This window comes from Artemia franciscana, chromosome 17, assembly GCF_032884065.1.
Source record: "Artemia franciscana chromosome 17, ASM3288406v1, whole genome shotgun sequence".
Taxonomy (NCBI): domain Eukaryota; kingdom Metazoa; phylum Arthropoda; class Branchiopoda; order Anostraca; family Artemiidae; genus Artemia; species Artemia franciscana.
In genome coordinates, this window is record NC_088879.1 from 20,909,583 (window position 1) to 20,922,552 (window position 12,970).

At 40.5% G+C, this 12,970-nt stretch overlaps 2 protein-coding genes across 3 annotated transcripts in view; both read right to left on the reverse strand.

Moving 5' to 3' along the window:
* Positions 1-12,970, reverse strand: part of LOC136037985 (WASH complex subunit 4-like) — a 444,769-nt gene that overhangs the window by 324,000 nt on the left and 107,799 nt on the right. The gene's annotated exons all lie outside the window — the stretch shown is intronic.
* LOC136037983 (haloacid dehalogenase-like hydrolase domain-containing 5) overlaps positions 1-12,970 on the reverse strand; it is a 50,980-nt gene that overhangs the window by 3,865 nt on the left and 34,145 nt on the right. For both annotated transcript variants that reach the window (XM_065720885.1, XM_065720886.1), the window contains 3 exons: positions 12,436-12,650; positions 11,133-11,318; positions 9,420-9,624 (listed from right to left, as the gene is read on the reverse strand). In XM_065720885.1, the coding sequence (XP_065576957.1) occupies positions 9,420-9,624; positions 11,133-11,318; positions 12,436-12,650 (606 nt within the window). The remainder of the gene's footprint in view (positions 1-9,419; positions 9,625-11,132; positions 11,319-12,435; positions 12,651-12,970) is intronic.

Consider the following 12,970-nt stretch of genomic DNA (forward strand, 5'->3'; position numbering starts at 1 on the left):
TACTTACAGATTTTGATTAGCTTTTGAAGTGATATTTTTGAAAAGCTCAACGTCTGGAATTTAAACAGGCTGGGCAGTGTTTCTGACATTTTTTAAGCAGAAAAGAAAACTGATGCAATGGTAAAAAAGATCACTCTCTGGGGAAAACAATTAGAAAATAGCAAGAGCGAGCCGTTCGAATTATTACATCCATGTTTGCAGGATAATGAGAACAAGAGCTAAGAGCTCAAATGGCACTTGTGACGAGGCAAGAAGAGCTAAGAGCCAAGAGATCATATGGTATGAGCACTAACAAAATTCTATGAATCAATAGATTCATTTAAAAGGAAAATAAGAGGCTTAATGCCGGTCAGGATTTAAAATAAGAGCTCTGAGTCACGATGTCCTTCTAAATATCAAAATTCATTAAGATCCGATCAACCACTCGTAAGTTATAAATACCTAATTTTTTTAATTTTTTTCTCTCCCTTTAGCCCCCCAAATGGCCGAATCTGGGAAAACGACTTTATCAAGTCACAGGTCCCTGACACGCCTACCGATTTTCATCGTCCTAGCACGTCCAGAAGCACCTGACTCGCCAAATCACTGAACCCCTGCCCCCAGCTCCCCCAAAGAGAGCGAATCCAGTACGGTTCCGTCAATCACGTATCAAGGACATTTGTTTATTCTATCCACCAAGCTTCATCCCGATTCCTCCACTCCAAGTATTTTCCAAGATTTCCCCCTCCAACTCCCCCCAATCTCAAAGATCTGGTCGGGATTTGAAATAAGAGCTCTGAGACATGAATTCCTTCTAAATATCGAATTTCATTAAGATCCGAGCACCTATTCGTAAGATAGAAATACCCCAATTTTCCCGTTTTCCAAGAATTCCGGTTTCCCCTCCAACTCCCCCCAATGTCACAGGATCTGGTCGGAATTTAAAATTAGAGCTTTAAAGCACAAGATCCTTCTAAATATCAAATTTCATTAAGATCTGGTCACCCTTTCGTAAGTTACAAATACCTCAATTTTCAAAATTACCCCCCGCCCCAACTCCACCAAAGAGAGCAGATCCGGTCCGATTATGTCAGTCACGTCTCTTAGACAAGTTTTTATTCTTCCCATCCAGTTTCATCCTGATCTCAGCGCTTTAAGTATTTTCTAAGATTTCCGGTCCCCCCAACTGCCCCCCCCCCCAATTACGCTAGATCCGGTTGAGATTTAAAATAAGAGATCTGAGTTACGAGGTCCTTCTAAATATGAAGTTTCATGAAGATACGATAACTCCTTCGTAAGTTCAAAATACGTCATTTTTTCTAATTTTTCAGAATTAACCCCCCCCCCCAATAGAGTGGATCCTTTCTAATTAGGTAAATAACGTATCTAAGAATTCTACTTATTTTTCCCACCAAGTATCATCCCGATCCCTCCAATCTAAGCGTTTTCCATGATTTTAGGTTCCCCCACCCCAAATTCCCCCCAATGTCACCAGATCCGGACGGGATTTAAAAAAAGAGCTTTGAGACACGATATCCCTCTAAATATCAAATTTCATTGAGATCTGATCACCTGTTCGTAAGTTAAAAATACCTCATTTTTTCTAATTTTTTAGAATTAACCCCCCCCCCCCAACTACCCCAAAGAGAGCGTATCCGTTCCGGTTATGTCAATCATGTATCTAGGACTTGTGCTTATTTTTCCCACCAAGTTTTATCCCGATCCCTCCACTAAGTGTTTTCCAATTTTTAGGTTTCCCCCTCCCAACTCCCCCCCAATGTCACAAGATCCGGTCGGGATTTAAAATAAGAGCTCTGGGACACGATATTGTTCTAAATATTAAATTTCATTGAGATCCGATCACCCGTTCGTAATTTAAAAATACCTAATTTTTTTCTAATTTTTCAGAATTACCCCTCCCCCCCCGCAACTACCCCAAAGAGAGCGGATCCGTTTCGGTTATTTCAATCATGTGTCTAGGACTTGTGCTTATTTTTCCCACCAAGTTTCATCCCGATCCCTCCACTCTAAGTGTTTTCCAAGTTTTAGGTTTCCCCCTCCCAACTCCCCCCCCCATGTTACCAGATCCGGTCGGGATTTAAAGTAAGAGCTCTGAGAAACGATATCCTTCTAAAAATCAAATTTAATTGAGATCCGATCACCCGTTCATAAGTTAAAAATACCGCATTTTTTCTAATTTTTCAGAATTAACCTTCCCCCGAACTACCCCATAGAGAGCGGATCCGTTCCAGTTATGTCAATCATGTATCTAGGACTTATAATTATTTTTCCCACTAAGTTTCATCCCGATCCCTCCACTCTAAGTGCTTTCCAAGATTTTAGGTTTTCCCCTCCTAACCCCCCCCCCCCAATGTCACCAGATCCAGTCGGAATTTAAAATAATAGCTCTGAGACACGATATCCTTCCAAACATCAAGTTTCATTAAGATCTGATTAACCGTTCGTAAGTTAAAAATACTTCTATTTTTCTGTTTTTTCCGAATTAACGGGCCCCCCACTCCCCCCAGATGGTCAAAGCGAGAAAACGACATTTCTAATTTAATCTGGTCCGGTTCCTGATAAGCCTGCCAAATTTCATCGTCCTAGCTTACCTGGAAGTGCCTAAAGTAGCAAAACCGGGACCGACAGAATTTGCGATTGCTATATGTCACTTGGTTAATACAAAGTGCCATAAAAACACATCTAATTTCACTGAACTCAAGACTCAAATGAACCAGCATTTGGATGCATTGAAGATCCGCATAAGAGAGTACTTTCCACCTTTAGAGAAACAGTTAAGACTGGATACGAGACCCCTTTAATGCTGATGCTATGGACACTAACCTGACTACCTTAAAAAAAAAAAAAAAAAAAAAAAAAAAAAAAAAAAAAAAAAAAAAAAAAAAAAAAAAAAACTCATTGAATTCTCACTCATGTGATCCCAGGCTGAAAAATAAATATTTGACATCTGGTACTACATTGATATATTTCTGGATCAGTATTGGGAAGACCCCGCCTGTAATCATACAGCCAGTCCCAAGCCTGGATAAAGGAGGAGGGTTTGGCGGCAGACTAGCAGCCTGCCCCTGGAAAAAAGATTTGCCATAGAACCGTCTAATTGAGAGCCAACATGATACCGACTATGCAACCTGCCGACGACTATGGACCGCCCCCGGACTCCTTGACGACGAATTCGGACCGCCCCCGGACACGATTTTTGAAAACAAATTGCGAAATTAAACTTGGTTTTTGGAACGTAAGGACCATGGTTCAACTTTCTAAAACAGAACAGGTTGTGAATGAGATGGACAATTATGGCCTTGACATCCTAGCTCTGTCGGAAGTCCGTTGGACTGGTGCAGGTAGTCAAACCCTCAAGAAGGGATCCACAATCCTGCACAGTGGCACCGAAAAAAAGAAAGAAGCAGGCGTCGCCATAATGCTGTCGAAATCTGCGTCCAGAGCCCTAACGAAATGGACGCCTATAAATGAGAGGATCATCGTGGCACGGTTCACAGGTCGCCAAGCTAAGTTAACAGTAGTCGCATGTTACGCACCAACTAATGAGGCAGACGATACCACAAAAGACAACTTCTACAACACCCTACAAGCTGTCGCCAAGGATATCCCCAGCCACGATCTCGTCTGCTTTGTTGGTGACTTCAACGCCAAGGTGGGGAGCGACAAGTCCTATTGTCCTGAGGTTCTTGGGAGCCAAGGCCTCGGCGAAATAAATGAGAATGGGATACTGTTAGTTGACTTCGCACTAACAAATGACCTTATCATCGGAGGAACCCAGTTTCAGCATAAAACTATCCACAAATACTCATGGAACTCGCCTGATGGTCGAACCCACAACCAGATTGACCATATCTTGATCAACAAAAAGTGGAAGTCAAGCCTTCAAGATGTAAGAGCCTACAGAGGAGCCGACGTCGCCTCAGACCACGCCTTGATGATTGCAAAGCTGTCCCTCAAACTGAAAGCCACAAAAAAATCCCAAACCAAAGAGAAACCTGCCTACGACTCTGAAAAGCTCTCAAACGCAGCAGTTCGTCATAGGTTCAACATACAGCTTACAAACAGGTTTGAGAGCTTGGCCCTAGATTCGGATAGAGAAGCCAATGTGGAGACAACCTGGGCCACCCTAAAAGAAGCCTACAACCAGACAGAAATAGAAACAATTGGGCACAAAAAAAGACCCAAAGACGAGTGGTTATCTGATAAAACATGGACCCTTATCGAGGAGCGTTGGAAACTAAAACAACGTCTTCTAAATGATGGAGATAACAGCGACACAGTCTTGAATAACCAGCTGTATCGATACCAAGACAAGCTGGTGAAAAAGAGCGCAAGGGGAGATAAACGGAACTTTCTAGAACAAAAGGCAGCTATGGCAGAAGAAGCGGCCAAGCGCGGCGATTCCAGAGCCGTCTATAAAATCACCAATGAAATCATCGGGAAATGTCGCAACCTAAATGGACCAGTAAAAGACGGAAACGGGAAGACAGTCACAGCCCCCGATGAAATCTCTGAAGTTTGGGCCCAACACTTCGAGAAAGTTCTCAACCGACCTAGTCCTCCGAACACAGCAGATATCCCCACAACCCCTTTCCTGGAACTTCAAATCAATACGGAAGAACCGTCAACCGAAGAACTGGTACAAGCCGCTCGCAAACTGAAGAACGGCAGAGCACCAGGAAGCGACAGGATATCAGCAGAAATGATCAAAGCCTCTTTAGGCGCTTGCATAACTGTGTGGATCACATTCTTTGCATGTATATGGAAATCAGAGAAAGTCCCCGAAGAATGGAGAAAAAGCACACTCATCAAGCTTTTTAAGAAAGGAGATGCAGCAAAATGTGATAACTGGAGGGGCATCAGTCTCCTTTCTATCCCGGGGAAACTATTCTCACAGATAATCCTTCGTCGCATCCAGACAGCCTTAGATAAGCACTTACGAGACGAGCAACATGGCTTCCACCCATCTCGCTCCTGCTCCAACCTTATATATGTCCTACGCATGATGATTGAGGAATGCAATGAATGGAGGCAAAAGATGTACCTTGTCTTTGTGGATTTCGAAAAAGCCTTCGATTCAATACACTGAGATTCGCTGTGGAATATCCTCCGATATTACGGCATTCCAGAAAAACTTGTATCCTTGATCATTGCCCTATATGAAAACACCGAGTGCTGCGTTCGGACCCACGAAGGAAATACAAGGTATTTCCATATCATGTCCGGTGTCAAACAGGGGTGTGTCCTCTCCCCCTTGCTTTTTGTCCTTGTAATCGATTATGTGCTCCGAGACTGCACGGGGTTTGGTATCCAAATCTGCGACAACAAACGACTAGCAGATCTTGATTTCGCCGACGACATCACCCTGATGGAAGCAAACAAGGAAAGGCTCCAGGATCTTCTCGAAGTAATCCGAGAGAAAGCGAGTCTTTTGGGACTAAAGATCAACTCGGACAAAACAAAAAGCATGGCAACGAGCGACTCACCACTGGGCTTAAAGTGCGGGGACAATACAGTAAAGCAGGTAGTGGATTTTAGATACCTTGGAAGTACAGTCGAACGAACTGGATCCAGCGAAAAGGAGGTGCAGTCTAGGATTGGACAAGCCAGTGGAGCTTTTAATCGACTAAAGCCAGTGTGGCGATCGAAAAAGTACTCCCTGAAACTGAAAATGAGGCTGTTCAACAGTAACGTCATCTCCGCCCTCCTTTATAGCTGTGAATGTTGGAAACTAAACCAACACCAAGAAAAGAGGATTCTTGCCTTCGAGAACAACTGTCTTCGCAGAATACTGAACATTAACTGGAGAGACCACATAACCAACCAGACTGTTCGGTCTATCTCGCGCCAGCCCCTGGTAACAGATGTCATACGCCAACGAAGATGGCGCTACCTGGGGCATGTTATCCGTATGGCGGGAGATAGACTCCCCAGAACTGTACTGGAGTGGCAACCAGAGGGAACCCGAAGAAGAGGGAAGCCGAAGAATACACTTCGTCGTACGTACCAGCGGGACCTAAAACACATCAATGCGATAGTCCAACCCCAGTGGGAAGACGTCTGGGCAGCAGCACATATGAGGGACGACTGGCGGCTCTTTTTGGATGCCCTGGGTGCCTCTGGCGGCACAGGAGGAACTAAGGTCTAAGGTAAGGTAATTGGGAAGAAATATAAATAATTTTCAAGCATTGCTGTTAAATTTCTTGTAGTGTTTTGCACACTTATTTATGTGAAAAGGGCTTCTCAAGTCTAATATATCTTAGAAGTAAATCTAGAAACAAATCAAAGGTTGAACATGATTTCAGATTGTATTGGCTTAAGTTAGAAACCAATTTCGATAAACTGTGTAAAGGGAAACAAGCTCATCTTTTTACTAATCTATTTGAAAGTAAGCACTTTCTGCTCTTTAAATTTTAGGTGTTTGATTTTAAATAAAACTGTTGGTAAAAAACATTTCTTTGTTTCTTCTTAAACATGATGCGTAATTGAGTTTCAAAGGTTAAGGCTTTAAGATTTGTTTAATATTTTAGCTATAGTTTACTCAGTGCCAGTCACTAAGAAGGGGTACCTAAAATGTTTTGTGGGTAAAAGGGGGACAGTGTCTAAATAAGTTTGTGAATCACTGCTCAAGACAATTCAATCCTGGTGAAAATTTACCGAAGACAATTACCCTTAGAATCTCCACACGTAAAATTGAGTCGGCAAAGAGAAAGTAAGACATAAAAAGAATTTTGCAAATTCTGGCGAATTCTCCCAGTACAAAATCTCCCCTGAAGAATGCATCCCCCGAAAAGTTACCTCCGCAAGGAAAGTTCTCCCTGTGAAAAATACCTCAGTGGAAAATCCGTCCCCCACCCAAAAATATATGCATACTTCCAAATGATAAATATTATACGTAAACAATAAGCAAACTTTATAACTTAAAGACCTTTCAGCAGGGGCTATGGGGTCATTTTATCTCCAAAAGCAAGGTTATTAGGGATTTCTACAATGCTGAACAAAATGGGTATCTAAACCGACGAGGACGTCAAAAATTCGCAGTTTAGTTGAACGACTAATATTCGGTTTTCGCCAAAGGTGATATTCAACCTGCCCGTAGCAAAAACACTTTGGATAGCCTTACTTATGGCTCGGGGATATGCGAGCCATCTCAAGTGATTGCAAAAATCAAGTAGGTGAATCTTTGGACATCTTCCATGCTAGTTATTCTGTCCAAGCTGTCGGGAGAATTGACAGCAGGAGAAGACGGGTCTATATCTAATTTTTTAGTTTTATTCCAGTTTATATGCAGTCCCACGGTTGGAGCCTCTTCTGGAAAGATTCGAAGCGCTTTCAGCAACTGATCCATGGAGTCGGCTAGGATGGTCAGGTCATCAGCAAAATCAGCATCTGAGATAACACGATCTCCAAACTTGAGTCTTACGTTCAGACGTGAAGTCATCATTGTGATACCATGGTCTATGATGACATTGGAGAGCCCTGGAGCCACTGCAAATCCTTGACGAATCCCTGTCATGATTCGATAGAACGGGATGCGTCAGCCATTGACTTGAACACAGCTCTCTGTACCGTGGTGTTAAGCTTTGAAGAGTCTGCAGTATTTCTTGGAGAGGCCAGTCCATTCTAAAATCTACCAAAGTGCTTCTTGGCCCACTGAGTCAATCACAGTACGGAAGTCAACGAAGGCAAAAAAAGCCTTCGGTCAGAATTCTGTGACTTTTTCTATTATCTCTAGAATCGTGAAAATTTGCTCGATGGCGGAACAATCCGACATAAAGGCAGTTTACCTTATCATAGAGAAGGACCACATCCCTGAAAAGAACAGGTGGGAGTTTTATTTTCCACAAGACCTCGGGGATACTTGAAAAGGCTACCCATGTCTTTCTTTACTTTATTTTAGTTTAATTTTATCAGATTTGCTTGCACCAAACTGAGTTTGATTCCGGTTAATGAGACCATTTCGCACTGCGTTAAGCCTCCGATAAGTATCAGTGTCCCCAAGGAGTCTTGACCTCCGTCTTTGCTTTATAGCCTCCAGTGTTTCAATTTTTAGCCAAGATTTCTTTAAACAACCTCTCTTGCCAAGCACCGGTTGTGCTGCTTCGCTCGTCTGCAATTTAATATACTCACAGGCGTCTTCACTTCGCTACGCTGTGCCAAGGAACTCACACGACTTGATGCCTCAATACTATATACTTCAGGCGAATATTTGGCTCCTGCAGTTTTCAAATATCTACATTAACTGGCCTTCTTTCTGATCATTGTGCTTGAAGGCGAAGATGAACTTTGGCACACAAAAGCCTGTGGTCTAGGTTTACAAGCTCATCGATGATCGCCAGCGTTTAGACATAATGACGTAGTCGATCACCCTCTTCGTGGAACCATCATTGCTATACCACGTTTGCTGTTGGATAGTTTTGTGTTGAAATTAGTTGTTGAGGATGACGAGATCATGGGATCGGCATAGTTCAAGTAGGCGAAGGCCATTGTCGTTAAGGAGTTCGAGGGAAACAGGGCCGATTGTGCCACGCCAAACAGCCTAGGAACTAGAGTTACATGGTGGGAGAAAACTGTCGTGAGACTTCTGTTCAAAGCAGAGTAAAACTCTCCCTTGATTGTGTCGTCAGAATCGTTGGTCGGGGCATAGCATACGATAATGGTCATTTTACTATGCCTGTGTCCAAAGCAGGCTTTCATTAGTCTGGCTGATATGGATTCGTGCATAAGTAATGCCTTTCTTGTAAGAATATTTAGAGCGAAGCCATCACCATTTTTTTTTGTACTCCATTCTTTCTCTCCAGACCAAATAAACGAGTGATCGCTGCCTATTTACATTTCTCTGTTTCCAGCAAGACGGGTTTCAGTTAGACTAGTAATCGCTGCTTCATTATTAAGAAGCTCTATAGAGAGTAAGTTCTTTTATACAGGTGCATTGAGAGTAAGAACATTCCAGGTGGCTATTTAAAGACCTTTTGATACAGAAGGATTAGTCTGTCAGCCTTTCTGATGTCATCAGCAGAATGTCCGTTTAGGCACAATGGGCAAGATCTTAAAAGGAAATCGGGATCTAAGGCTATTTTGTCACTTTTCGTAGCATTTCGTTTCATGTGGAGGGTTGCTAGTCCAACTGAACCAAGGCCTGGAATGTGATTAGAGCTAGGTTAAACCTTGATGCTACGGTTCCTGCGATAGGCTCCGCCCGCCACATGAAGCTGCAGCCATCCTGATCGGAGTGTTTTTCTAAGGAATTATCTTTAAAGCTGGAAACATATATCTATGGGCTACTAGATCAAGGGGACACTTTTACACAGTAAAAAAAATGGAAAAAAGCGTCCTACCAAAATAGGTCCTAAAGAAGAAAATACTGACGGCTTTGTGATTTCTGAGACTTTAAAAAATATTCAACAGCAGGAATTTACCTCCACGAGGATACTAAGACATTCCTCGACTCCAATATCAACTGTACCATTGACAGCCTGATCAATACCAGCAACAAAAGCTTCGACATCTCGAGATAATGAGCCAGATATCTGATTAGCAATAGCTCTAGGAGCTCGAAGTCGACGATTCTTCAAATACCGATCATAAAGATTTGCACCAAAAATGTCTGTGTTTGCATTGTCCCTGAAAAAACAAGCATAATATTAATCTCATGTTTTGACCTTGTTTTTTTTTACAAATTTTAAATTTTAAATTAATAATGGTAAAAAAAATCACAAGTATCATATCAAGAAAAATTACAACTACTGCAAAGTCGTGCTTATTATCAAAAAGAAACATCCCTAATTTCTTGGTATTGTAGGAGTCAAAGAATCGATCAATCTTGAATTTAGAATTTTTTTTAAATATCACCATTAGATAAGATAGACAACTGTAAATCAAATAAAACATACCAACAAAAAACAAGAGCCAAGAGATCATATGGCACTTGTGACGAGGTTGGAAGAGCCATGAGCTTCTTCCCACCAAGTTTCATTACGATCCCTACACTCTAAGCGTTTTCCAAGATTTTCGGTTTCCCCCTCCAGCTCCCCCCAATATCACCGGATCTGGTCGGGATTTAAAATAAGAGCTCTGAGATACGAGGTCATTTTAAATATCAAATATCATTAAGATCTGGTGAGCCGTTCGTAAGTTAAAAATACCTCGTTTTTTCTAATTTTTTCGAATTAACCGTCCTTCCACTCTCCTCCAGATGGTCAAATCGGGGAAGCGACTATTTCTAATTTAATCTGATCGGGTCCCTGATACACCTGCCAACTTTCAGCTATATTGATCACGTATCTAGTTTCGGATCTTCTCCATGTAAAAATTGGGATAGTCCGCTCCAACCTTAAATTCCCCTCAGCCTCCAGCTATTTAGATTAGAATTTCAGTGCATAATAATGGTTTTAAAAGGATAAATACAGCAGACAAAAGATACCCTTAAAGTTTTTTTTTCACAATTTGAGCGAGAGGGGTGTTTGAAATGTTAAAAATGGGTTTCCAGGAAGTGGTATCTAAATTAATCAAGGAGGGGGATTGAAAAAATATTGGTCCTTTGGGACGCCCTCATTTTTGGCGCCTTTTAACGGGTAAAGATATGATCGCGACTTTTATTTCATTTCCAAAATATTTCAACAATAAATACAGAGCAGCCTTCCCCTCACGATTAATATTGCACGCTAAAAAAAATAATAATAAAAAAAAAAAATGTTCGAAATGCAGTACAATTGCATAAACGTTCTATATTAACTGTTTATTTTATATAGACTGTGTATTTTTTAGAGACCCTTTTTCAGGCAAACTGCACATTTTCGTATGTTTTGCATAAAACAGCTCGAAACACTGGGTAGAGTTTTTAGGCATTCTGAGTTTAATGGTGACACTTTCTTCACGATTGTTTCCCCTTTGAAGGTGTATACATCCTTTTCTTAAAACTGTGCAAATTTCCTTATGCCCATTACCTTTGACAAGTGACTTAAACCTAATAATATTTATACGTTTGGATTCACATGAAAGCATAATTGTTTGATCTGTATATTAGTAAGAAAATACCTTCTTATCACAGTTTTCGGTACTATGTTAGGTTATAGAGTCGGTTCAGTTCGGTTATAGAATTCACTCAATTAATAGAAAAAAAAACAACTTACCCTACCATATAGATGCGTTTTAGATTACTAATACCCATAGAAGCAGCGTATCTTTGGACGGTTGTCTCAGCGTGATAATAGGTTATTTCACTAGGTTTCCCGATCAATGCAGTATATACTAACTCTCTTCCTGTTGTTTTCTTGTATAATTCCTCGAGACAAAGTAGAAATGCACCATGGCCAAATCTGCAATTTTAAGTTTGCTCTATTAAGCGAAAAGACAAACGTCAAGTAAAATATTGGAACAGTTCGGTTTTTGAAAATTCAATGGGTCATTACTTATAAAAAAAAGTGTAACCTCTCCACCCCTTGTTCTACTTCAAGTAAAACCCCCATTTTCACCAAAATTTTCATTATTAACTCAACCGTACGAAATAAAAAATGTAGCGAGTGGCAAAAATACATTCCATGCATTTTTATCCGTGAGAAATGTCATTTTCGACAGACGGTTGCTTCGATAACTGGTAATGACAATGGTCAAGTTTGGTTCTGAAACATCGCTAAACAAAAGATAAATGAAGATTTGTGAAATGTTTTCCAGATGAACTGTCTAAAAATAGTATTAAGCACTAGTTTGACTAGTGCTTCATAGTGTCCTAGTGCTTAATACTAGTGATACTAAAGATGTGGTTCGACCTCACTAGATCCATAATGAAAGAGGCAATGACAATGAGACAAGACAATGTATATGAATGAAGGATGGCAGATTGCCAAAGATTGTAGCATAGCCTTTGATTCGGGGCCAAAAAAAGATCACAGAAAGAGGTCATAAGAAAGTATTCAGAAAAAAATGGAACTTCATGGGAGAGGTAAATAGATAAATATTTGAATAGATTGACATAGAGGAAGAGTGCACAGGTGTTTTGATTTCTGGTTGCTTGGTTCTGCAGCGAGTTGTTAGTAACACTTGTAGTAATTATTCCATTAAAGATTTTTTTTTAGGAGAAATAGTTTTCTTTTTTTAAATTGGTTCCTTTAATTCAATTTTCGTACTGATGGCAGCTATTAGTCCCATGGCCAACATATTTACTTAGGTTTTATTTAATCACTGTCTTAAGAAAATTTCTCACTAACTTCTTTCTTTTTACATATCGGATTCTTATCAAATTAATTTTGCAATTTTTCCTTTGAAGTATTCCAGCAGAGAAAAAGAAAACCAAAAGATTTATTTATAGCAACAAGAATTCTATAAAAAGGATAATCCGTTTCGTTTCAGGATATATGATAGGTTTAGTTTGAGCGTAAAGGCTTACTAGAAAAACGAAAGAAAGAACATGGATGAAACCAGAAAAAGTAAACTCACCTAGGTAGCCAGGCTTCAGCCATCCATAGAAGATCCATATTACAGGCGAGAATGGGGAGATGAGGGTATGGAATTTCTTTCACCGGGTCAGACAATCTTCCATGAGAAAGTAGAATATCAAGAATAAGTTGGAGGTGAGATTCCCAGGCCACAGGTTCACCAAACAGTACAACACCTTCAATTGGAGGAAAAGACGAATCCCAAGATAGATTTGTCTAAAATGACCCATCAATTTTAGCAGCATTAAGGAAACTCAAAAGATGTTATTGTAACAACTACAAAGTTATTTTCATGATGGAAGCTTTCAAGCGATACTTGAGTTTAAAAAAATTGAAAGGGATTCTTTTTGTAGTTAGATTAAGATTTACTGAACATCCCATCCCTTAAACAAAACCTTTGTTTATATTTAGATATATATTACGCTCAATCGATTCTTTAAACCCACTCTCCTGCATCTTATTTGGCTCTAAACATTTCTAATACTCTTTGATTTTACCACAGTAATATTTAGAACATGACATCAAAATTGTTTTGA